Source organism: Lipotes vexillifer, unplaced genomic scaffold, assembly GCF_000442215.2.
Source record: "Lipotes vexillifer unplaced genomic scaffold, Lipotes_vexillifer_v1.1 scaffold150, whole genome shotgun sequence".
Taxonomy (NCBI): Eukaryota; Metazoa; Chordata; class Mammalia; order Artiodactyla; family Lipotidae; genus Lipotes; species Lipotes vexillifer.
Genome location: NW_006792921.1, coordinates 7,175,169 through 7,200,743, shown reverse-complemented (window position 1 = coordinate 7,200,743; position 25,575 = coordinate 7,175,169). Strand labels below are relative to the sequence as shown.

At 42.6% G+C, this 25,575-nt stretch overlaps 1 protein-coding gene across 3 annotated transcripts in view; it reads left to right on the top strand.

The window, feature by feature from the left end:
- Positions 1–25,575, top strand: part of PDE1C (phosphodiesterase 1C) — a 474,300-nt gene that overhangs the window by 202,738 nt on the left and 245,987 nt on the right. Inside the window, exons 1-2 of one of the 3 annotated variants that reach the window (XM_007466120.1) lie at positions 5,180–5,284; positions 23,473–23,499. The exons of 1 other annotated variant lie outside the window; for it this stretch is intronic. In XM_007466120.1, the coding sequence (XP_007466182.1) occupies positions 5,184–5,284; positions 23,473–23,499 (128 nt within the window). In that variant the 5' untranslated portion in view covers positions 5,180–5,183. Of the gene's footprint in view, positions 1–5,179; positions 5,285–23,472; positions 23,500–25,575 lie in introns of those variants that run through there. One more of the 3 variants, XM_007466118.1, reaches the window with a different exon arrangement.

The following is a 25,575-nucleotide window of genomic DNA, read 5'->3' as shown; positions in this document are numbered from 1 at the left end:
TTAAAATCTGAGGTAGGCATTAGAATCCCTTATAAGATGTTAATTTGAAGTAAAATATTCTGTTGCTTAAGAAATTCGAAGATGTCTAAATTAGATTATCTTTAAGGTTCCTCCAGCTCCAAAAACTACTATGGCTCTAAAATAAAGAAAAGTTATATCCTTATTAACTTTCTCATACATGTTTACTTTTTAAGTTTTCTAAAATGAAATAAACTCATGTTTCACAAACTTTTTTAAAGACTAGTTTTGGTTCTCCTTCTCTGATTAGCTTACTTAAAGTGAAAGGCTATTCTTTTCCTTTTTCTTTCAAAATTTGCTTTTCTCTGACTTGATCAAAATCCCACTAATGGGCTTCCCTGGTGGCGCAGTGGTTGAGAGTCCGCCTGCCAATGCAGGGGACACGGGTTCGTGCCCCGGTCCGGGAAGATCCCACATGCCGTGGAGTGGCTGGGCCCGTGAGCCATGGCTGCTGAGCCTGTGCGTCTGGAGCCTATGCTCCGCAATGGGAGAGGACACAACAGTGAGAGGCCCGTGTACTGCAAAAAAAAAAAAAAAAGTCCCACTAATATGTGGAAAAGTCATAGGTATGGTGGAGGGCAGGAAGTTGAGTGTCATCCTTTATCATTCCCTTCTATCCTTTCATTGTAGGCCAATCCTTGGAGAAACCATGATGTAGTTAAAGTATGTATTCAGCAATACGCATCTGCCTTTTCAGCATTTCCTTTCCCCACTTCTCTCCAGATGACCTCATAGAATCATGAAGCCGGAACAGACATAAAAAACTTTTTGCATAAATTCTTTACTTTAAAGATGTGGAAAATGGGATCCTGTGAGGGGGACAGTTTTGTCTTGGATACAGTAATGTCATAACTCAAACTCTGGTCTTTTCCAGTTCAGTTCTCTTTCTGGTAGGTCGAGATAACCTCCTTGTGCTTCAGTTTTCTGCTATAAAATGGAGATGACAATGATAGCTTTTGCTTTATAACATTGTTGCTAGTGTTATGTGAGTGTAGAGCCCTTAGAACAGTAAGACTGGACCGTAGAAAGTTTCGGATATAAGGTCGCCATTATTATCATTACTAGCTTCCATATTCTGACAGCACGCTGTACAAGGTGCACAATAAGATGGAAACTCAATTTGGGGATCATACTTCTGTCTTGTATCCTCAAAACAAGTCGTTAAAATAATCTCTTGGATTGGAAGAATCAACATTGTGAAAATGACTATACTACCCAAAGCAATCTCCAGATTCAATGCAATCCCTATCAAACTACCAATGGCATTTTTCACAGGACTAGAACAAAAAATTTCACAATTTGTATGGAAACACAAAAGATCCCGACTAGCCAAAGCAATCTTGAGAAAGAAAAACGGAGCTGGAGGAATCAGGCTCCCTGACTTCAGACTATACTACAAAGCTACAGTAATCAAGACAGTATGGTACTGGCACAAACACAGAAATATAGATCAATGGAACAGGATAGAAAGCCCAGAGATAAACCCACGCACATATGGTCAGCTTATTTTTGATAAAGGAGGCAAGAATATCCAATGAAGAAAAGACAGCCTCTTCAATAAGTGGTGCTGGGAAAACTGGACAGCTGCATGTAAAAGAATGAAATTAGAACATTCCCTAACACCATACACAAAAATAAACTCAAAATGGATTACAGACCTAGACGTAAGGCCAGACACTATAAAACTCTTAGAGAAAAACATAGGAAGAACACTCTTTGACAAAAATCACAGCAAGATCCTTTTTGACCCACCTCCTAGAGGAATGGAAATAAAAACAAAAATAAACAAATGGGACCTAATGAAGCTTCAAAGCTTTTGCACAGCAAAGGAAACCATAAACAAGAGGAAAAGACAACCTTCAGAATGGGAGAAAATATTTGCAAGCAAATCAATGGACAAAGGATTACTCTCTAAAATATACAAGCAGCTCATGTAGCTCAATATGAAGAAAACAAGCAACGCAATCCAAAAATGGGCAGAAGACCCTAAATAGACATTTCTCCAAAGAAGACAAACAGATGGCCAAGGGGCACATGAAAAGCTGCTCAATATCACTAATCATTAGAGAAATGCAAATCAAAACTACAGTGAGGTATCACCTCACACGGTTTAGAATGGGCATCAGAAAATCTACAAACAACAAATGCTGGAAAGGGTGTGGAGAAAAGGGAACCCTCTTGCACTGTTGGTGGGAATGTAAATTGATACAGCCACTATGGAGAACAGTATGGAGGTTCCTTAAAAAACTAAAACTAGAACTACCATACGACCCAGCAATCCCACTACTGGGCATATACCCTGAGAAAACCATAATTCAAAAAGAATCATGTACCACAATGTTCATTGCAGCTCTATTTACAGTCGCCAGGACATGGAAGCAACCTAAGTGTCCATCGACAGATGAATGGATAAAGAAGATGTGGCACATATATACAATGGAATATTACTCAGCCATAAAAAGAAAAAGAAATTGAGTTATTTGTAGTGGTGGATGGACCTAGAGTCTATCGTACAGAGTGAAGTAAGTCAGAAAGAGAAAAACAAATACCATATGCTAATACATATATATGGAATAATAATAAAAAAAGGTTCTGAAGAACCTGGGGGCAGGACAGCACTAAGGACGCAGACGTGGAGAATGGACTTGAGGACACGGGGAGCAGGAAGGATAAGCTGGGACAAAGTGAGAGAGTGGCATGGACTTATAAATACTACCAGATGTAAAATAGATAGCTAGTGGGAAGCTGCCACATAGCACAGGGAGATCAGCTCCGTGCTTTGTGACCGCCTAGAGGGGTGGGATAGGGAGGGTGGGAAGGAGATGCAAGAGGGAGGAGATATGGGGATATACGTATATGTATAGCTGATTCAATTTGCTATAAAGCAGAAACTAACACACCATTGTAAAGCAATTATACTCCAATAAAGATGTTTAAAAATAAAATAACATAAAATAATCTCTTAAAGTCCAATTTCATCAAGTCACAGTTTCGCATTGGGTGACATTGGGTTGGTAAATTTGTTTCCTCAGGTAAACGAATTTTATCGTAAGATGTTGACTGCTTAATGCTGTCTGCTTGAGAGTAATGCTTTAACTCACTGGAACTGTATGTGCTTCCAGAAAATCCTTAAGGACTGACTTTAATGAGGTGACTTCAGCTTGTGTGGTAGGTGAGTGTGTAAGTTCTTTTCAATCAAAAAGGTCTGTCATCTCACCTTGAGGCAGGTACCTTCTCCCCTGCAATGAATGGGGCTAGCCATGGCGTCCTCATCACTCTCATCTCTAATTTCTGGAAAGTAAATGCCCACTTCCAAATGGATGAGCATTTAGGATTTAAACACTGCTTTAAAAATTTCTTTATCAAGGCCACTTGAATGGAACTTTACTTGAGCAATGGAGAACAACTAGTTCTCACCTTTAAGTTTATCTGAATTTTGAGAAGCAGGCAAATATTTGATGGATAGAATAAGAATGCTGGGAGTGTGACTGAATCATTAACTGCCAACGAGGGACAATACCATTATAGGGCAAGCTGCGTCCTGAATCTCAGGAGCCCTGAGTCCCAGGTTTGAAATGGCCCCTGGGAAGTGGGAAGTGGTGGTGGCTGCATCTAGAAGGGAGCTTGACCACCAGTTCCTGTGATGTCTGGGCCTCAGTCAGCTTGAGCCAGGATCTTTTCTTTCTTTTCTTTTTCTGTCTTTGGTCTTTCTTTTAATCCCACCTCTCTCCTCCCCTCTTAACTGCATTACCTGGTCCCACCCTGCCTGAGCATTACACTTTATTGACATTGTGAATGACCTAGGGGGACGCAGATACTGAGTTGTAGCTTCGTGGAGCTGAAACTCCTCTCCAGTGTCAACATGTGCCCAGGGACCCTTTGAGGAGTCTGTCATGAATCAGTGGAAACTCCAACTTCCTTACTTTTGTTTATATTTTCCTTTTTTCACACCATCTTGGAGAGGGAGAGAGAGAGAAAGACAGACAGAGGGACAGAGAGACAGAGACAGAGAGAGAGGAGAGAGAGAGAGAGAGAGAGAGAGAGGAGAGAGGAGAGAGGTGACTCCCATTAGCAAGAACATATCAGGACTTTCTAAGTGTGCTGTGTGGTTACTTTAGTCCCTGTCAATTGCTTTAATATTTCAAAATGGAACCGCCTCTCTGGCGGGCGTGGAAGTGAGCGCTGTGAATGAAAGCTCCAAGCACAAACTCCGCGGAACCTCGCCCTGGCTGTTTGCCCCACCGGCCCGCTGGGAGGACACGGACCTCGGTTCCCTGGGATTTCCGCGCGCGGTGCCGTGCTGTTCATTTTGTGCGGGCTTCGGGAGCCATCGGCGCGCCGGGGCTGGGGGCCCTGCGCCACGGCGGGCCGCCCTGGCGCGCGCGGGTCTCCGGGTGCGGGGCTGGAGCCCGGCAAGCGTGTGCCCTGCCGCCGGCGGTGCCCGGCGCGCCCCTTCCTCCGCGCCCGCGGGTGCCAGACCAGACGACGGTCCCGGCGCGCTCGCAGACGACTCTTCTCAGTTGTCAGTTTTCTCGCTTGTCAGCAGAGCTGCTGGTAAGTGACAGAAAACAGAGAGGGGGCGGGAAGGCAGCGTGGCTGGGGAGAGAGCGACCGGGAGGGGGAGCCGCGGGGCGCCCCAGGGCAGGGGGCGCGGGTGGAGCCTGGGTGCACGGCCTCCGGGTCGGACCGCGCAGCCCCGCGTCGGCTCCCCCTAGGCTCACCCCGCTCCTCGGTCTCCCCTTCTCACTTTCTCCCTCTTCGCCGCCTCTCCTCCCCACTCGGCCCTCCCTTTACCCCCCTGCAGTTCTTCAGCTGCCAAACCGTTCGCTTGCTTGGCTTTGTTTGAGAAAAAAAAAAAAAAAGAACCCGAATGGGTCTGAGGTGTTTTCTCCTAGATCGGGAGCACAATTCCTACCCTTGGCATTAGCCCAGGAGCATGGCTGGTTCCCGCAGCTGCCTCCGGGGAGCACCTGGGCCCGGGGTCGCCGGCCCTCCGGGCCCGCTTTAAACCATGATTTGGGGGTCGTAGAAGGGGGAGCGCACGCAGAAAGTGAGAGGCAGACGCGCTCGCCACCTGACTGGGGCTCGAGGGCAGGGCTGGGCAAAGAGGCGGGAGGGGAGAGCCCAAAGTCTCTCGGCCTCACTCCCAGTGATAACCTGCAGCTATGGAGTCGCCAACCAAGGAGATTGAAGAATTTGAGAGCAACTCTCTGAAATACCTGCAACCAGAACAGATCGAGAAAATCTGGCTTCGGCTCCGAGGGCTGTAAGTAGATCTGTTTACTTCTTTCGCTCTATTTCCCTCTCATCAGTATTTTACTACACAGCCACAGTCACGACTGCTCACCCCAATTCCTGCATGACCCTTAAAAATACAGCCCTAGAAGTTCCACAACCGCTTCTCTGTTAATTACAGTCACTGCTACCTTCAACAGCGAGACTTGTCTTTCTGAGTGCTTCGGAATGCCTTGCTGTTTCCAAGTCATGCTTTCTTTGGGGAAGAGGAGATGTCCTTAGATTTCAGTTATAGTAGCTCAGTATTCATGGAGATATTTGTTTGTTTGTTTGTTTGTCAGGGGAGAAAAGTTTGGGGACTCAGGTCACAGACTTTTAATCAGAGGAAGAGTTACTCTCTGCAGAATGCTTGCAGACACCTTGGCAGGTGGTCCAAGAACTTACCAACAGTTCAAATTCAGCATGCATTCTGGCTGTTAGATTTTCCTCTCCCTCTCCCTAGCCCACTTCAACTTCTGATATTTTCTTAGGATTCTTTCTAGCAGGAAAATAGTTACTGAAAGGAAGGACTATTTTTGGAGAAAGTAGGGTTCAGAACCAATATTGGAGTTTCCTAGTAATATTTGAAAAGTGAAATAGGGCGTTTGCTTTCAATACAGTGGCCAGAATTCTAGTTGGACTGGTGAACAGAGATCTCTGAATTTCATTCACTTCATTGGGTGCTGTCTGTTTTTGGGTACTGAGGAGAGGTGACCTGAAAATATGTGTTATTTTCTGTGAAAAGATTTCATAAACAGTGAACTGCTGGTTATCCCAGTCAGGAAGCTGTAGTGACAGCTGTATGGTTACAGCTTGCTCCTCAGTTGACCAGGCAGGTCCCAAAGATACCTTCCATAACCACCAGATACTCATTTCCCAGATATTTGGCATCAAATATCTAGTGCAGATAAAAAAAAAAAAAAAGGTTTTCTCCAAGTATATTCTCCAGACCTTCTGTTCCTACCAAGGGCAGTGATGGGAAAACCAGCTCCTTGGCAGTTTGTTTTGCTGCAGTTATTGTTTTTGAAAGCACACACACACACACACACACACACACACACACACACACGCATGCACACCCCAAAACAAGTCAGAAAGGCACTGATCTAAGTTATCTTTATCTTGGGGGAGACCACATTCCAACCAGGATATTCACAGTTTCTAAAGGGAAGCAATAGTTTCTTCAAGGTATTCCCATTTAAAGTGCAATTTATAAAAGCCCTTCCATCAATAATCAAAGTGAGTTTCATTGCCATTGATCTAAATGGGAAACCATGCCAAATAACATGATTTTTGGGTTGTCTGGCTGTTGCGAGCAGAGGCTGTAAACTTATTTAGAAATTTTGTCTTTCTGGCTGGCAGGCTCTTCTGACAGTTGAGATGCACGCAATGCAGCACCTCTTTCAGAGAGGTGTTTACAATAAGCTCATGTTATATGTGATGAACACTCCATGTGATCATATTGTGGTGCACACAGAAAGTTTGTTGCATCCACAAAATCTGGGTCCAAAATATACAATGTCAAAGTGTTGTCAAGCTGGTCTCCTTGACATCCCGGCTGGAGGGACTCATGTGCACACACTCAGGAACAGCTTCTCTCAGGCTGCTTTACAATTCCAACCAACTCCACAGAGCAACTCAGGCTGGGGAAGAGTGTTTGGGCAAATCAGCCAGGTTGAGGTGGGAAACTTGTGTGAAAAAGCATTTAGAGCTTACAACGCACTGTCTTGTAGCTTCCTCTGTTTCATCTGTTAGGCTTCTCTCCCCAAATTGTTGTCTGCATTTTTGTTTTCAAGTCTCTCATGTTTACCTAGCACCCTGTATCTTTGAACATAAAAGGTGTGGGTTGATTCTTTTCCAAATGTGTGTTTTTGAATCCTTCTCTTTTTACCCTTCCTACTGAAACACCCTGCCCAACAGCAGTCCCAGGAGATCTGTAGCTTCACTTTCTGATTTGAAAAAGGACATGTTACTATTGTTGTGACAATTTTTTTTTTTTTTTTTTTACTACTGTTACGGTTCTTACTACCACTTTTTTTTTTTTTTTTTAAACAAAACAGTAATGCTATAATAAGTTGCTAAAGACTCCGGAAACCAAAGCGCATGCTTTTTTATACAACTTGTAGTAACACTTTTGCAGTTAACAAAATAGAAACCTTAGGAGATGGAAGGGTGTGTGTCTCTTTGCTCCCACAGTGGATTAACAGTGAGAGAAAGGAAGCTGTTCTTTCAACATTTTAGAAAAACTCAATAGCCAAAATTGAATTTTCATACCAATTTGTTACCATGACACCTGTATAGAAGGGGCTTTGCAGGTGACCACGGATAGTCAGGAATTTGGTTCACCTTGTTTGAGAGCCATCTGAGTTTCAGGACTTGATCATCTCATGGACTATTTAGTGGTATTGTCAGTATCTCACCTACTTAATCTATCCTTGAATTTTTCATCTCCTCCAGTAGAATGTCAGTTCCTTAGGACAGACACTTTGTGTGTCTTGCTCACTGCTGTACCTCCAGTGCCTAGAACAGGGTTTGGCACATAGTAGGTGCTCAATGAATAGGTGATGAAGGAAGCATAAAGACCCAAAGATGAACTTTTAAGTATTCAAAATGCAGGTAAATGTATATCTGGGTCAGCTTACAGGCCACGTGGTACTATCAACACAATATTCCATGAATTAGATGGGAGGTGGATTTAATTAACATCATTACCCAGGTTGGGCACAGGAATCTAAACTGAGGTGGAAACTGGGCAAGATGTGGCAAGGCCATGACCCAGGGCAGAATCCATTCTTATGTTTACCCAGGTTTTCTCTTTTCCTCCCCTTTTCTGCGCTTGCCTGGAGTGGTCTTTACCAGCAGCAAGAGGATTGTTGCCAAGAATCTACAGTGTGGAGAATATAGGGGATGGTCCTCTCTATATTACAAGCCCCACACATCCCCCTTCCCATGCTTTCCTTTTTTCTCTAGCACATTTCACTGTCTTAATACTATATATTTAATTTATTTATTATGCTTATTGTCTGTTTCCTCCAATTAAAATATAAGTTCCTTGAGGAAGGAGCCTCTTTTTTTGTGTTTCCATTTCCTCAGTTGCCCCCCAAGTGCTGTTGTCCTTACTCTATCCTCTGTAGGAGTGGGTGGAATTGTTAAGAGCCCCTCCCAACGCCTGTTTTGTTAGGGAATCTTCCAGCAGGGAAAACATGATGACTGCACTTGCTTCCTCTGATGTTGAGGGGGAGCCTCACGGCTGTATGGTTTTGAGTCATAACTTGTACCCTGGGTCCTGACCAAGAGTTTTTCCTGTTATATGATGACAAAAGGGTGCTTCTATACTTTTTTTTTTTTTAATTGAGAGCAATAGAACAGGTTCCACTTATTTCTTGGCACTTATTGTCACAATTGTAATTAAGCTTTTGTATATCTGTTTTGCCCAACTATGAGGTAATCAGTACAATAAACTTTGTGCTTTTATAACACTCTTTGAAGATGCTTTTTTTGCATGGTCTAAAATAGTATTATGAACATAAACAGAGATATGGTTTTTTATGTTTATTGTCTGTTTCCTCCAACTAAAATATAAGTTCCATGAGGACATAGTTTTTTTTTTTTTTTTTTGATCTGTTTTGGTTACTGGAGTGTCCCCAGGTGTATGGTTATTAGGGTCACAGACTGGGATTATTGTTTCTGTCTATTCAGCAAGCTTTCCCATCCCCCTTATTATGGCAGTAGACCCTCCCCCCTGCCCCCCAGCCCTCCATGGGCTCAAGATCCAGGATTGGCCAATCATAGAATTTCACCATTCTGGCAACAGTGGTTGGTCTCAAGTGTGGCACAGAACCCAAGCAGAAGCAGTAGAGTCCTCCACTGAGATTCTCTATTGGCTGGGGGAGAGTGCTGCTTTCTCTTCTGGGTGTTCCTGGTGGCTGCTGCTGGCTCCATTTCTTACTGTGTCGAGAAGAGCTTTCAGTGACAGGAGACAGGCCAGAACTTACAGAGAAGCAGAGGATGGAGTGGAAGTCCCTGGCTCTGCTCCCACAGGCCCCAGTTCCTGCAGTTGTTTCTCTGATTCTGTCTGCTGTCCCAGCTACACGAATCTGTCAGGCTGTGTTCCTGCATAGGGTACTTTGAGTCTGGTGTCTCTGAAAGTCTTCACTAATACCCCCACTGAAGAACAGAGAACTTAAGTGACTTTTCCAAAGTATACATCAAAGGCGGGGGGAAAATCCAGAGGCCAAGAAGCCTGGATCTTTGGTTTTGTATTTCTTATTTAATAAAGACTTTCTACTCATCTGAAATTTTTAATAGGGCCATCAGTGTTCAGGCAACAGAAGTTTAGTCGGTTAACATTTACTGAGGGTCTGTTATGTGCCGGGCACTTTGATAAACTCTGTGCAAAAGTAGATAAGCCATAAGGCTGTAAGATATAAGGCTATAGCTAAAGAGATGAACACCTGGAAGTGTTGACTGTAGTTACAGAGGATACATGGGGAGCTTACCTCTGCCTGGGAGGGCCAGAGAAGGTGTGAGCAGTGAGCTGAAGACTTACTCGGAGCAGAGTCCTTAGACTCACAAGGAAGAACCTTGCACAGATTTCTTTCATTCGTGTCAGCCTTCTGCAGAGATGTGAGGAAAACAGGGAATCATCCAGTCAGCACAGAGTACATCAGCTCAGAATTCTGAGCTGTTTTTATGGACAACTGGAAAAGCTGTGTCTACTTAACTAGGAATATGACCTGAGTCCCAGTGCCCTTCCCTATGCTCGCCTCTTACTGGTAATCCCAAAACAGAGGGTGTGGTTGGGTCTAGCTGCTGTCATTCAACATGGAGCTATTGGACAGAAATCTCCCAGGTCACCTCAGAAGCAGTTGGCCCCTACATTGGTCCCTGGTCCATCAGCTGTGCAGGTAACAGGGTTACCTTCCCTGACAAGCCAATCCCCAGAGGTCTTAGATATTCTCCTTAAAAAGTAGTTGTGAGGTATCCTCTTGCAGCTCATCTAGTGCAATATTGAGGGACAGATAAAGCTAGTGAATAGAGGTAACAGTGTACAAAGGTACAGAGGTATGGGAGACACTGGCACATCAAGGAGGAATGAGCGAGAAAGTTGGAAAAAAAGGCATGGGCCAGGTAGTGATACATGGAATTTTTAAAAATTTACTTTTTGTTTTATTCAAAACTATACATGCTCATAGTTTAAGGAGGCAGGTCTTAGAACACGTTACACACACATACAAATGTGTTCCAGACACTCTCCATTCATCTTTCAGGGAATCTTTTTTTGAATGCATGTAATTTTAAGGAGTTTACACTTTATCCCTTAAGTTCTAAGGAATTGTTAAAAGACTTTAAGCTAGAGAGTAACACAGTGAGATTTGAATTTTAGGATGGCTATTCTGGAAGAAGTATGGAGGACAGATTGGAGATGAGACCTGAGGCCTGGAGATCAGTTGGAGAAGATTCTTCAGTTATGGTGGTGCCACTGAGGAGGAAAAAATAAGGGGCACAGTTGACATTAGAATGGAGCAGAGAGAAAGAGAGAAGGAGAAGTTGTCTTCCAAGCTTGTTTTGTCTCGGATGTATTAGTGAGTTTGGTGCCATTTGCCTTGTTAGAGACCATGGAGAGAAGTGCAGGCTTGGATACAGCAGAATGATAAATTTGGGTTTAGACGTACTGGACTGGAGGAGCCTCTGGAAGGTTCAAGTAGCTGGTGGTGGTAGCAGCCTGGAACTATGGAGAGACCTTTGGCCTAGAGCCTCGGGTCTGAGAGTCATGGTTCTGAGTTAAAGCCTTGTGAACAGATGACCCAGGGAAGAGGGGCTTCACCTGAATCCCACTAATAAAGCAATTCCAAAAGAATAATTTTTAAAAATTGATGTTTATTTCCCCCAGATTACATATTTTAGGGTGTTAATTGGGCCTTCCACTCTCCCATTTAATTGCAAATGTCAGATGGTTCAGCATAATTTTATTGGGCTCTTATTATATACCGGATATTAGGAGCTTCAGAAGAGAAATGAAAGTATCAGGAGAAAAGCCCTGCTATCAGGAAACTTAAGAGCCTAGTTAGGGAGACAAGATAATTCTTTATAGAAGTGAAAAGTTATAAAACAACAATAAAAGTATGGGCAATAATTAATTGCTAGGTAAATGACATTGACACAATGTCCTAGGATTTAGAGAAGGAAGACATTTGTGTTTGAGGGATTGTTTTTGAGTCTTTCTTTTCCTAATAAAGGCCAGTTAAGTCTCCCTGAATTATGTTCTTAATGTATATTGAAGGGGAGAAAGAGGTGAATATCGAAAAGGGTTAAGTAGATTCTTATATTTAGAATGAAATTTTCTTTACTTGAACACTAATGTCATGTATTAGTACATCATCACTTGCTTATCAGAATTTGGTTGTGCTGACTTATTCGCTAATTACAACTCAGTATTTACCAGCTGTTTTTTATTTTGGCTAAGTTTTACAGCCTCTGTCTGTTGGTAAGCAGCCCTAAGCAAAGAGATTTCTTCATTTCTAGCTCCATTTTCCATCTTTAATTTTCTTTGGTTCATAGAAAAGTACTTTCCTTGGTTCCAGTTTCCCCGTATGGAGGGAAAGTGCTCACATGACCCACCTCATAGCTTTTTGAGAGATGACAAGAAAAATAATGATTAAATGTGAGACACATAATGTAGTCTGTAACAGCTTTGAGAATGACCATCACAATTTCTCATTAGTAATACAAATGAATTCTACAACAAATAAAATACTCTATTTCTGGAGAACGTATACTGAATCCATGCAAAGTGCTATATTCTTCAGGCTTATTGGAATGTACTCTTTATTTAAAGACCTTTTGACAGCTCTTATTAAATAAAATAAACGCGTATAAGAAAAATCTAGATGTTCCTAGGTTGTGAAATTATGAAAAATCTTAAGAGAATAATTCAGTCAAGAAGACATCATTCATAATTATAGGTAATGAGTTTTATTTATAAATTTGGATGAATACACACTCACCTATATTCAGGAATCTCATCTATCACTCATTCACTCAGCAAACATTTCTTTAGCACTTACCATGTGGCAGGCACTATGCTAGGCACCAGGGATACAGTGGGAGACAAGACAAATGTCCCCTCCTTTAGGGAGCATTCAGTCTACAGGTAGAGGCAAATGTTAAACATTTAATTCCCCAAATAGATATTTACTGTGATGAGTGTCGCAAAGAAGTACAGGGTGCTGTGGAAACATATGAGAGGGGGCCCGCACCAGGTCTAAGAATCAGGGAAGCCTTCTCTGAAGAAGTGAGATTTGAAGAATAAGTAGGTGTTAGTTAAGAGTTGAGGAAGAGTGTTCTGAGGTATCCAAGGCCTGGGAAAATAGCACGTGCAAAGAGCCAAAGGGACATGACGCCTCCGAGAAGACAAAAGAAGGCCAAGTGGCTGCAGCAAAAACAGTGTGGAGACAGGAGGCTCAAGGCATAGCTGGAGAAAGGGGCAGATCTTGCCTTTTCTTTTAGACCAGGGAGCCTTAGCAATCGGAAACCACTGTAGGTCTGTGGGGATGGATTTGAGAGATTTTTAGAAGATAAGACTCAACAGGATTTGGACTTGGCATGTGAGGGAGAATGTTGAATTTAGAATAACTCCCAGGTTTTTAGCTTGAATCCACAGGTACTCTTTACTTAGATCGGGATCACTGGGTGGGGATCAAGTTTGCAAGTTTGGTTGTGTGTGGCAGCAGAATGAATGCGGAGTAGAAATCATGAGCTCAGTTTTGGACATATTGAATATGAGAGGCCTATAAGACGTCCCTGAGGAGACATGAGCAGTTGGATAAGAAGGCCTGGAGATTTAAGGAAAGGTCTGTGTTGGAGATATAAGGTACAGCCCAACAAAGTAAGAAGAAAAAATTATGTATATATATATATAAAATAATGATATAATACATATTGTAAATAATATATATATATAATGTGTATAAATATGTATATGTGAATATGTGTATTCATGTATGTGTCTGAATGATGCTAAATTAATATTCCTATAAATTTTACAAGTAGAGAGAACGTGGTTTAGTGTGACCTCTCTAAATAGTCTGACAGAAGGTGCCAGAAGACGACGAGTTTATATATACTTTCTCATTGGCATTTACTTGTTCAGCATTTGGGAAAGACCAGCTAGTAGTCAATCTACATGGCTTTGCTTGGAACCCTTGTACTGACTGCTTGTTGTCAAGTCCACCATAACACGGGTTTGGAGCAAAGACAGAAACCTGAGGGCTAGGCAGGGTCATTTCCAGTATTCCAGAGACCATGAAAGAGACCATGACCCAAGAAGCTAAATGGAATGGGGCCCTCATCACAGACCTTGTGGGGACTGTCAGACATGAGCCAGGCAGTGAGACTCGGAGCTTGGAGCCCAGCCCCCTGCAGAAGGGTCTGGTGCAGCTTGGCTGGGTGGAGGCTCCCTAGACCCTGCAGGAGGCTGTCCTGTTGTCTAGGCTCGCCCAGTGGGCGCCGCCTCATGCTGCTGCTCCCAAGGTGTCCTACGTGCACACACCGGGCCTCTGTCTCTTGGGGCATCCACAGTTCTGCCATAGTGCCCACCCTCCACATCAGCTCTGCCTCATTCATGGCCTTTTCCCCGGAAGCCCTTTAAGGCCTTCCAAAAATGGACCTTCCTCCCTTCTTTTCCGCTCCCTTCCAAAGACCTATTGCAGGGACCCAATATTAAATATTCTGCCAAAATATAGCTTTCCTTTTCCTTGAGGCCAGTAGAAGAGTGAGAAGCAATGTGAGGATGCATTTTGACTGAAAGTCACTATTAGACATCCAAAGACCATTAAATTCTGTTTATACAGATTCCAAACAACCAAAATTCTTAAATAAGCAAGACTTTTCCTACACTCTAGAGACACTGAGTAAATCTGGTAGTGAAAGATTAGTCTTTGAAAGCTGCTTCCAGGTGTGTTTTTAGGAGTAGTTCAAATTCAGATTAATATCCCACCCCTTTTTTTTCTCTACATCTCTGAGTCTTGTCTGAGGATGACTCTAAGGGGTCTTACAATATCTTTAAATTAACCCCCCCCCAAAGTATTTTATATTTAGTATACTACTCTAGGTTGTTACTTGGAACCCTGTCTGCTAACTATGAGAAACTATAAACACTTTCAGGAACAGGGTCCTGCATAGCTCATTTGTGAAATATAAGGATGAATTATTGTAAATCAAGCTTCAAAAATGTTTAGAACTGCCATTCTGTCTATAAAACTACTAACTGAAATTAGTCATGGTTAAACAAATGAAAGAATTGTTCAAAGCACCCATTTGTGGGAGTCTTGGATACTTTCAGCGAGGATAACTGTAGCTGAGGAGAATCTGGTTCAAATGCTCAACTGATTCAGTTGACAGTGGCGCTCAAAATGGTCCCTAGGAGTGCATCTGCTAGCTGAGTGGGTTGTTCTTTTTTTCTGTATTTTGGGGATCGGCCTTACTTTTGCCATATTTAAATTGTTGAAATTTACAGAGTCTATGTCCAGAGAAGAGCCTTCTATAGATGATTCCATTGTGAGAGAAGATTTGAGAGGAAATAGGAAGGACATCTGCTTTCAAGGAGCTGTTGTATTGACTTGCATTTACCTGGAATTGTAAATGGCCAATAGCTGCTTTCTGCCGGGAGTAGGTTTTGATAACAAGTTGGGAGGAAAGGTGGAGGAGAGAAGGAAGGAGGTACTACTTGGGGAGATAGGAAAGCCTTAAAAACATTAGACTGGTCACTGAAGTTAAACTTGGCAGAAGATACAGTTTTTGTTCTGGCTAAATCTACACGGGGAAAACAGTATTCAAGCATCTCTCTGGATAATTCAATTAAAAAACCGACCCCTCCCCTAATTACAGGGATATGTCTGTGAAGAGTGAGGTTTTGTCTCAGTCCTTCGGATTTATCTCCACTCTGGCAGTGTTGTCACAGATATTAAGAAATATTTTTGTTTTCAGCCTTTCTCACTGATGTTTATCGAAACCGGAGACAGGCTCCCAGGAAGGAGGTCACAAAGATCTCTTCCATTCCCACCCACACAGTTTTATTGTACTTAGAACACTGCAAGTGGTTGAAAATATGTGAATGGAGGGATAGATCATTTATGCAAAAAAGGTACTACTTAGACTTCTACAAGCATGACATTTACTTTCTGTTTTCTTTAACAACCTTTCCAGTATTTTTTCATTGGTGCCACTGATTAGCTCACTGCCCAGCTTTAAGCAGTAGATTTTAAGCTAGAGGGAAATGGTCCTTGGTTTGCTCAAAAATAATGCTTTTCAGAGGAAGATTTCAGCTTTCTTTGGGGAGGGGTCCTATTTTGGGGCCTGTTAGACAGTAATCTGAGTGCTGGAATTTTTAACCCAAGTCCAGGAAAGAAACAAGCATGAACAGGAGATTTGGATTTTTGTGACTGGCCAGCTGTCTGCAGCTAGACGAGGGGTCTGGGGAGGGGGAGCAGTGAAGACGCAGCCCTGTGGGAATGTGGGCACACCTGGCACGGGGTGGATTGACTGTGAGTTGGTGCCGGTCCAGGTGGGGCTTCCTGTGGGGTTGTTCAGTTTGAACTAAACCTTCTGCTCAAGGATTTCTCCTGTTTCCACTGCCCAGCCGGCATTAGATAGAAACACATTTGCTTCCAGAAGTGAGTTAAACATTGATCATCTTATTTACAGCTGTGTTTCAGATTAGCATTCTCTCATTTTTCTGATTTACCAATGCTCAACCCCAAACCACACTCTCGAAGACTTCCTTCATTTGAATTTGATCTCATCACTTTGGGTTAAACATATTGGAATTTTGTACTTTGGGAGTTGCTGTCCCCAAACATGATCTTCCTTTTCTAAGAGCCCTAAATGAAAGGGTGGGAATCTGTAGGACAATTTTCCCCAGTAGACAACCTGGCAGAAAAATTCTCTAGAAAATTTAAGCAAAAACAACTGCTTCCTAATTATTGGGTTATTCCAAGTAAAAGTGAGTTTATATTATTTCATTATTTTGTATTTTTTGTCCTGCCTTGGATCTTTGGCCAACCAGGAAAATAGAATTGTTGCCCATATGGATTTTCATTCTGTAGCTCATCAGTTAAGAAATATTTGAGCTAGTAAGAGAAGTTTCTCATTTTCTCTGATATCTTTCTTCTCCCCACCCCTTCCCCAAATAGTCTGCTGGAAGGTGCCAGGAAACCGCAATTTATATATATTTTCTCATTGGCATTTACTTGTTAAAAATATGGGAAAGGCCATAAAGCAATCAGTGTATATAGCTTTGCAAATCTAGGTTTTAACATGGGTATCATGGAAATGAAATCACTGGGAGAAATGGGAAGAAATGTACAAGGGCCTTCCATTCTCAGCAACATCTAAAGTAGTTCATACAAATGATTTAAGACAGATTCAGTGGAAGTTTCTAGCGATATCCAGTTTTGTTCAGTCGGCACCCCATATGCCAGTAAAAAACAAAACCAGAGGATCAGAGGATCATTCAGATCCTCGATCATTTCACAGATATTTGTGGCATTTTATCTCAGTCCACTTTCCCACGAGTGAGCCGCATGTGACCTGAGCTCGTGAGAACATGTACTTAACTCCCTGAGTTTTGCTGTGCACTTTTTTTTCTGAGCCTGTCCCCCAATCTCCTCTCCCTTGAGGGAACTGAAGCCTGAGAACCAACATTTCCAAAGCTATCTGTGCATCGGCAGCAGTAGTGACCTCAGTAAGGAAGGATGGAGACGGGATCTGATGGGATCTGGAGCAGAGTGAGTCATTATTGCCCAGAAACCCTGGAGAACATTGCAGACAGAACTGGACTTCTCACTGTGTGTGTGGAGTTGTTGCATACTCAACTTCCCAGAGCAGAAAATCTTCTTGTGCTCAACTGGGAGGTATCTTGCTGTCAACTTAGAGACTAAGCACTAGTTTTGGTTTTTCTAAGCCAGCTTGTTTGGATATTAAGCCTATTTATAAACCTCATTATTGCAGCAACCATATGGTTCTTACTCAAAGATACTCACTTTAAAAAAGTGAAAGACTGCCAGGTGCTTCATGATTTAACCTCAATGCTTAATTGACTCCTACTCACCCAGGCTATCAGGAATGATTCCCAAGTCATCTGTTTGACTTTGGAGTCTGTGAAACTTACATGTGATTGTGGGTATGCCCAGTACTTTGCAAACTGCTAGCCATCAATAAAGCAAACAAAGCTCTTTAAAAGCATCCTGCATCTGCCACACTGTTGTTTCTTTTTTGCTATTTCCTTGCTGTCTCTACTCTGCCCTTAGGTCCAGGTGTACTGTGGCCAGAATCACTCCTTATGCTTGCTTAGTTTCCTCCCTTCTCTCCCAAATTGGGGCCAAGAGAGGTAAAATGAAGTGCAGGGTCTTGAAGTTCAAGGTGTAGATGACACAGCCATGGACAGCTTTGGGGAACCTTTTCAAATATTGGGGGTCAATGCTCCTTGCTCTTTGATGATACTCCCGTCTCAGTAGCCACTTGTCAGAATGTGATCAGCTGGACATAAATGGACTGAAGCCTTCCAGGGGAGATTTTTCCAGCTTATCACTTCCCCTGTTCTGTACAGATGCATGCACACATAACACGTACACACTATTTCATACTTCTTGGGCAATCCGCGATTTCATAGACACATTCCAGAGTTAAGCAGACATGGATTTTCAGTGAAGACCAGGAGTCTTTTAATTTGCCTAACAGGTAAGTGGATGTGGTCAATCAATAATTCTAGCTATAGCGTGATATCTCTGTGCTGAGTTATAACTTCTAGAGGACGCTTAGGGATTCTGTGTAAGCAACTCACTGGGCTTCAGTTTTTAGGGAATTATCGATAAAAAGGTTTTTTCTTAAAGATAATTTTAGATATTTCTAAGGATTATCATGGTGTCCAGTTCCTAACTATCTAATTTTACTTTCTTTTTTTCCTGCTTTCTGAGCGACGACCCAGCTTTGACATTAGAGGAAAGTATGTGGGTCTGCTAGGCTAACAGGGACCACTGCTGGGTGGGTGTCAGAGTGTATACAGCCTGCAGGCTCCCTGGGGTGTGTGGGGAGCGAGGAGAGCTGGGCAGAGTTTCAGTTCCTCCTCTGCTTAGTAGGACTGAGATTAGCACCTGCTTTCTTTGTGGCTCAAGTGTTCTAAGATGAGGAGAACTGAGAGTATTCAATTTTTCTACTTTAGAAAACAATTTTAAACTTATTTTTAAAACTTTTTTAATCAATGAAAGGCTTTTTTTTCAAACAAAATTTGGAAACCTATGGAATTATAATACCATTATTACTTATGCAGTACTATTGTTATAAATATAGTAGCTGACTCGTTCTTGAACATTTACTGGATGCCCAACACTGTGCTAAAACTTTACATTCATTATTACATTCAACTCTCACATCAACCTGTGAAGTGCGTATTATTGTTACCCAAATTTTACAGATAAGGAAACTGGTGGCTGGGAAAGTGATGTAAGTTGCCAAAGGTCACATAGCTTATTGGACACAGTAAGTTGAAGAAGGGATTTAACTTAGGTAAGTGATCCTAAACACTATGCTGTAATGCCTCTCTTTAAAAAACAAATGAATAGACAAACAATGCCATGTGTGTGTGTGTGTGTGTGTGTGTGTGTGTGTGTGTGTGTGTGTGTGAGTGAGTGAAGGGTAGAGGGCATTCCGGGGAACAGAGTTTGCAAAGTGCTCTAGGCCTTCATCCATGCGGTTTCCTCAGCCTGGCCTTGTGAAGATGGCCAGCCTTCTGCCTCAGTGTGCAGGTGTGCTCTCTCCATCTCCCACACTGCCGAGATACCAGAGCACAGCAGCTCCTGGTCATTCTCTGAGGTCTGAATTAGCTCAGTCTAGCTACGTGAATCTTGAGACTTGTGATGTATTGTTATAAGTTTCAAAAATTATAAATTTCAAGTAAGTTTGAGAAACCAAAACAGAAGATTTAAAAACATTCCCTTTGTCTTTAAGGTTATGAATCAGGGGGAAATTCTGTTGAAGTTCTTAAAAACAAAAGGCCAAGAATAAACTACGTTCTTTTCTAGCTCATTTCCTGCGTTTGGATGGAAAGAGCCCAGTATGTTCTGTGGTTGGTTTTGTTTGTTTTTGTCGAGTGTCTAAATTTCCTCCAGGCATCCTTTGACTTCTTTGACTAATTTCCTCAATTTTCTTTGAGGGCTTCGGAGTTTGCTTTCTGTCTCAACCAGTTCAAGGTTCTGTAATCCTTAGAAAAGTTACTTAACCTCTCTGAGCCTCATTGCCATCAAGTATAAAGTGAGGTAAACCTCCTAGGGTCTGTAGGAGGTCAAAGTGAGTTAATTTATGTAACAGACATGGAACAGAGGAGATGCTCAACAATTGTGAGCCTCCTCTCCGGCTTCCCCCCCGCCAGCCTTCTCTCATTGCATTCCTCCTGTGTGTAGAAAACCATGACTGTGGTAGATGGCCTCACTGCTTGTAGTAACTCATCACTAAACAGAAAAGAAATGAGTAGAAAGAAAGCATTTTGATCAGTGTCTGGATGAATTCACTCATTCACGCAACAGCAGTATATTGAACAGCTGTCATCTGTCAAGCACCATGTTAGGCAAGGGAGAAACAAGCAAGCAGATAGTGGACAAGCTATCGATCTTGCCATCAGCATAACAGATGAGCTCTGGCCACCATGGAACACACAAAAGGGATGATCCAGTTTGGGAGGCCCTAGAAGGTTTTCGGGAGAAAGTGATGATTCAGCTGAAAGCTGAAAGCTGAAGAATAAGTAGGACTCAAGCCTCACCATCTTGCCCAGTCAAGATGATCTGTGAGTAGGATCTTGAGTAGAGTAATTTCTGTGGATCTATATTTTCTCTTGTGCTTTAAGTGCTGACCTTCCAGCTCCAGTGTAAGATGACACTGTTTGGGTTGGGTCTCTTTGGACATGGGGGCTGTCTGTCTAAATGGGACAAGATGGGAAGGGAGAGCTTCAGAGTCTGTGAAGTCAGGAATGCATCTGTGAAGGTGGGGAGTGAATGTTGGGGAGGTGAGTTGGACTGAAAATCAGATTCTTTGCTCTCTCGTTTTTGGGTCTACCAAATGCACAACCCATGTTTTGATATGTGTGGGTGGCAGCTACAAATGATGTATTTATTTTGCCAGCAGACATTTGTTGTGTACCAGCCATGTGCCCGTCGATGTGCATGCCCTTGGGATAGATACAGAGAGCCATATGACAGGACGCCTGAGCTCAAGAAACTCAAAACAATGCGAAGGGGTCCTAAACCTTTTAGAATTCCCCTTACATGGCATGCATGGTACCTGGCAAATTCAGTGCATTATGTTCTCTGAGATCATTCCTCCCATTTTATAGATGTGCAAGCTAAAGCTTGCTTTAGTGTAGAGCTTGTCTGAGTCTCGCAGCTAGAGAGGGAGAAGTTGGATTTTAAACCAGGTTTATCACATTCCAGAACCCTATTGTCTTTCCACAAGGCAATGCAACAGGTGACCCCTTCTCTCAGGTGTCATCTTTTAAAAAAAAGTATACATTTTATTACATTTCTTGATTAGCTCAGTACTTTTTAGCCTTAGAACCTGCTATCTGCCTCTGAATCTGTCTGGGCTGAGCTGGGCTGGTTTGAGGTCATTAGGCACGCCCTTCTTACCTGCTTGCCCACTTACTTACGTATTCCTCCTTGTTGAACTCCTGCCCATCAATCAAAGCTACCTCTTTCACAAAGCTTCCCGAGCCACCCCTTGTCTTGGTTGTTATAATATAACACTTTTGGTAACATGTATTAATTTCCTTTTTTAGGATTCAGACTCTTTGAGAGAGTAGATCTTAGTAGAGTTATTATGAGGATTAGTGATGTATGTTAAGTGCCTGTTACTAGTAGGTGCTGAAATTGGAAGCTATTCTTATTTTTGTTCATTTTGATGCACTCAGCATTCCCAGCAGTGCCTTTTTATGATCCTTGGCAAATGTTGGCAGAATTCTGTGGAAGCCAATAGCAAAGGTTGTCTTCTTCTGGCCTCTGAAGATACACTCTGTTGACAGAACTAGTTGAGTTTCTGGGTGGGAACCAGGGGCATCCATCTGCCCCAACTTCCCCCTTACCTTTGGCCCTTGCACACTCTCACTGGGTTATTTTCCAGTCTTGCCAGAGACTCCCGAGCCCGGTTCATTAGACAGTGGTTCTAACGAGGGCCAAGGGCATGGGTCACACCTACAGCTCACTGTGCTCTGTGCCTGTGGATGAGACCTCTGCCTTTGCTACTGCCTAGAGCGTGTGAGCTATCACTGCTGGGGTGGGGGGTGGTGGTCCAGGATGGTCAGTGCACACCCATCACAGCTTTTGGAGGGAGTGCAAAACACTGTTTTAAGCAGTGGGATACAGTGGGGTGGCATACAAAGAATCTGCCTTTGGGGAGCTGACATTCAGGTGGGTTATCTCATTTATTTCTCACTTGAAAGAGGTGCTCTGATTATTCCCACTTTACAGATAAAGAAAGTGAGGCTCAGAGGGGTTGAATATCTGGTCCAACACTGTAGAGCTGAGTGCCACAGCCAAGATCGGAACACAGGTAGTTTGCTCTCAAGCCCAAGCCCTAACCCATCTGTTAGTTGACCTTCCTCCCTACATGTATGATATAATTCAAACATGTAAATATCTCTGTATATTCTTCCTATAGATGTATATATCTGTATATGTGACTGTATATGAATATTTTATAAATTTTCATAATTATTCTAATTATAATCATGATGCTCATTTAAAATAGAAAATATAGAAAATTCATACAAGTAAAAATAAAAGTAATGATTCATTAACCTACTACCCTGGGCTCATGATTATCACTCTGGTGTTTTTCCTTATAGATAAATAGGTATCAGTACCCATCAGGTCAAAATCACATTGCGGGTTCGGTGCTGCATGCTGCTTACTTCACTTAACGTGTCACACTGCCATGTATGTTTTCATTTAAACAGAGATGTCACAGGTCATAGGGATTCTGAATTTGAAACATCTGTGCCTTTTTGTAAAGCATGTGTGACATGTAGCTCTATTAGCAAATCAGTAGCTTGGCTTCCTGGTGCAGTGACTGTAATGGGAAGGTCGGTGTGGAACCAAGGACAGCTGCATTGCCCTTCCTGGAGATGCTACCGGGAGATGCGTTTTCCTCTCCCAGCACTTCCTTTCCTTTAATCCCCTCCATTGAAGAGTCTTTTAAAACTCTTTTGAGGGTCTTCAGAGCCTACAAAAGCTGACACAAATGTGAAAAACCTTGGGATACACTGGAAAATAAACTTCTATGGCCATTTCCTCCTCGAATGCCACTGTGACCCAGGTGAGATAACCAGGGCCGATGTGACCTCCACTTGATAGATTAAGAAGCCCCGCACCCAGTAGATTTGCCCAAGGCTAAGTGAGGACTCTAAATAGCAGAGGTGGAGTAGAACTCCAGCTACTTGCGCTTCCTGGGGACGTGTTCTACCAGGGGCCTGAGCCCACAGCTTAGCCAGTAGCAAGTTCCTGATTCTGCTCTCACTATTTTGGCTTCTAGACTTTCTCATTGTCCCTTTTCTCACGTCTTCCTTCTCTGAAGACCTTGTGTCTGGTCTTACGGTTTAGTTGCATGATTACACATTTACATTTTAAAAGGCAGGTGTTTAAAGGGACTTCGGTGCTAGCTGATGGGGATAATAGTAACAGTAATGACAGTACAAATACCTAAGAGTTGTGGGCCATTTAATATGTGCCAGATACAAGACACACTTTACAGCCTCTGCCCACTTACTCCTCAACAACTCCATGAACCTGGTGAATGAAGGGCTGATATTTGAACCTGGATCTTGCCGTCTTTAAGATCTGATCTCAACCAAGATGCTACAGTGCTCTCAAAGGGGAAAGAGCAGAATATTGGGGGCAGAGCCATTGAGCTCTTGGGATGCTATGTGTAGCTGATAAGACTACGATTCTCTGCATCCAACTACAGTGTAACACAATAATCCAAAACTTTTAAGTGGGCTTTGAGACCCACAAGCCTCACAGAGAGAACTTTCTACAAAGTGTTCACCTCTGCGTCCATCCCCGCTGAAGCTATCTTTTTCTAACCTACCACCTGCTGCAAACTCTTTTCTGATGTGTGTTTATGCTTCTTTTCCCACAGGAGGAAATATAAGAAAACGTCCCAGAGGTAAGAGCGTCCCTCTGAGAAAGGGGAACTGGTTGGTTGACTCCTTTGTGTCACAACTCTTCGCAAGTCTGGCTCATGGTGGATGTTCATTGTAATAAACAGTCTCTCAGTTCCTTCTCAGCGAGTTGCCTGCTTTATCTTCAAGTCACTACTGTTTCTGTAATTAGAAATTGATTGCAGGCATTTAGTGTGGCACAGTAAGTGTACACCTTCACATGAGAGTGGATCCGGTGGCTTAAAAAGCTTGTTACTGCTAAGTTATCTAGTGATTTTATTAAAACCTTTGCCCAGAGTGGGGCTGGGCTGAGGGCATGTGTAAAGGGTTATAGGTGGAGCAGAAAAGGTTTGCAAATGCATGTTTAGTGTTTGGATTCTCCTTTGCCCGATTTGCTGACAAAATGCTGTTGAGCTCAAAACATAGATACAAATTCCTTTAAGGGCAGTCTTTTGATTTAACCATGGAAAGGGTAATTTAAAGTAGAATATCATCTGTCTTCACCCTCCATTACACTGTTTTATTGAGAAGAGTTTGGAAAGCACATTCCAAAGAAATAGAGTTGCTTAGACCTTCTGTTCGCCAAGCAGCAGAAGACTACGGCTCAGTCTAAAAGCCTAGTGTCTGCTTTTCATGGATTGACTTTGGTATTATGGCTTTAAACAGATTATATGAGATCAAAAATTGCTGTTGCAATTAAAATCTTCCAATAGGTTTCAACAGTGGTACTTTCAGTGACGACTTTAATCTGACCTCTTCTAGTGGGTCTCATCTCATAGTAGATGCTCCTATGTCCCATGGTTTCCAAATAAAGTCAGTAATCCAAAGTAGTGGTGTCATCATTTGATGTGCAGTGTGGAGGTGCACAAATCATTGAGAGAAAATGAACTAAAACTTTAAAAGCTTCCTAGAGGTTGCTATACTTTTCTAAATATAGCGAGAGCTTCTACAGATGGCTGAATAATTCTGTCTTGTTCAGGTTCATCAGGCTCATGGTAGTAATTGCATGTGAACCACTGAGCAGGGCGTAAATTAATCACTCAGATTAGAGGGCATAGTAGTCTTTAGTAGTAAAAGGTGATTTATCATTTTCACATGTAGTTAACTTGGGGTATGAGATGTTTCAAAGTTGCCTCAATCTTATTTTAAGGGGAGATAAATAGACAGGTAAGAGGGAGTTTCTCAAGAGAACTGCTCAAACCTGTCAGGTTTCAAATTACTGTGTCAAATTTTTGGGAAAGCATATTTTTGCATATCTGATGTGAAAGCTGTTGCATTTTTATGTCAATGTAAAAAAAAACTGCTTCGTATCAGCTTTATTGAAGTCTTATAAGTGCAAATTAATAGAGGCTTGGTGTGAGCTCTTCTGCTTTTAATCACATGCATATTCTCATGTGAAATATTCCACGTCTACTAATCTATCATTGAGTAACAAACCATCCCCACACTTACGGCTTAGAACAAGGGTTTTACTTTGCTCATGATTCTATAGGTCAGGAATTCAGGAAGGACTTGTCTGGATGGTTTGGATCTGACCCACCTGGTGTCAGCTGGGGCTGCTGTGGATGGAGGATCCACTTCCAAGATCGATTCTTCACTCGCGTGTGGGGAGCTTTGGTGCTTCTTTCTTTCTCTCTCCCCGCATGGCTTTCATCCTCCAGGAGTTTGGGCTTCTACTGCATGGTGGTCTCAGGGGTATTGCACTCTTAGCTGGCTCCCTAGGCCACGTCTTCCAAGAGAAAAGGAGTGGAAGGGGCTAGTCTCCCTGAAACTGGCTTAATGTTACTTCTTCTGTATCTTATTGGTCAAGCTATAGCAGAATCCACCCAGGGTCAAGAGAAGGGGATATAGATTACCTCTCTTGATGGAAGGGTATTAAAGAATTTGAGGCCATTTTCACGTATCAAACCTTCAACCTTTATCAGAATGATCTTGCTTGAGACCTTTTCCAGGGATCTGTAAATTTGGAGTATGTGGATACCTCATTTGATGAATAGTAGACACTTTTAAATATATCTTGATACCCCGTCAGATGCTGGTCTGTTTGAATATATGCTTGTCTATTGGATGATTCATTTGGA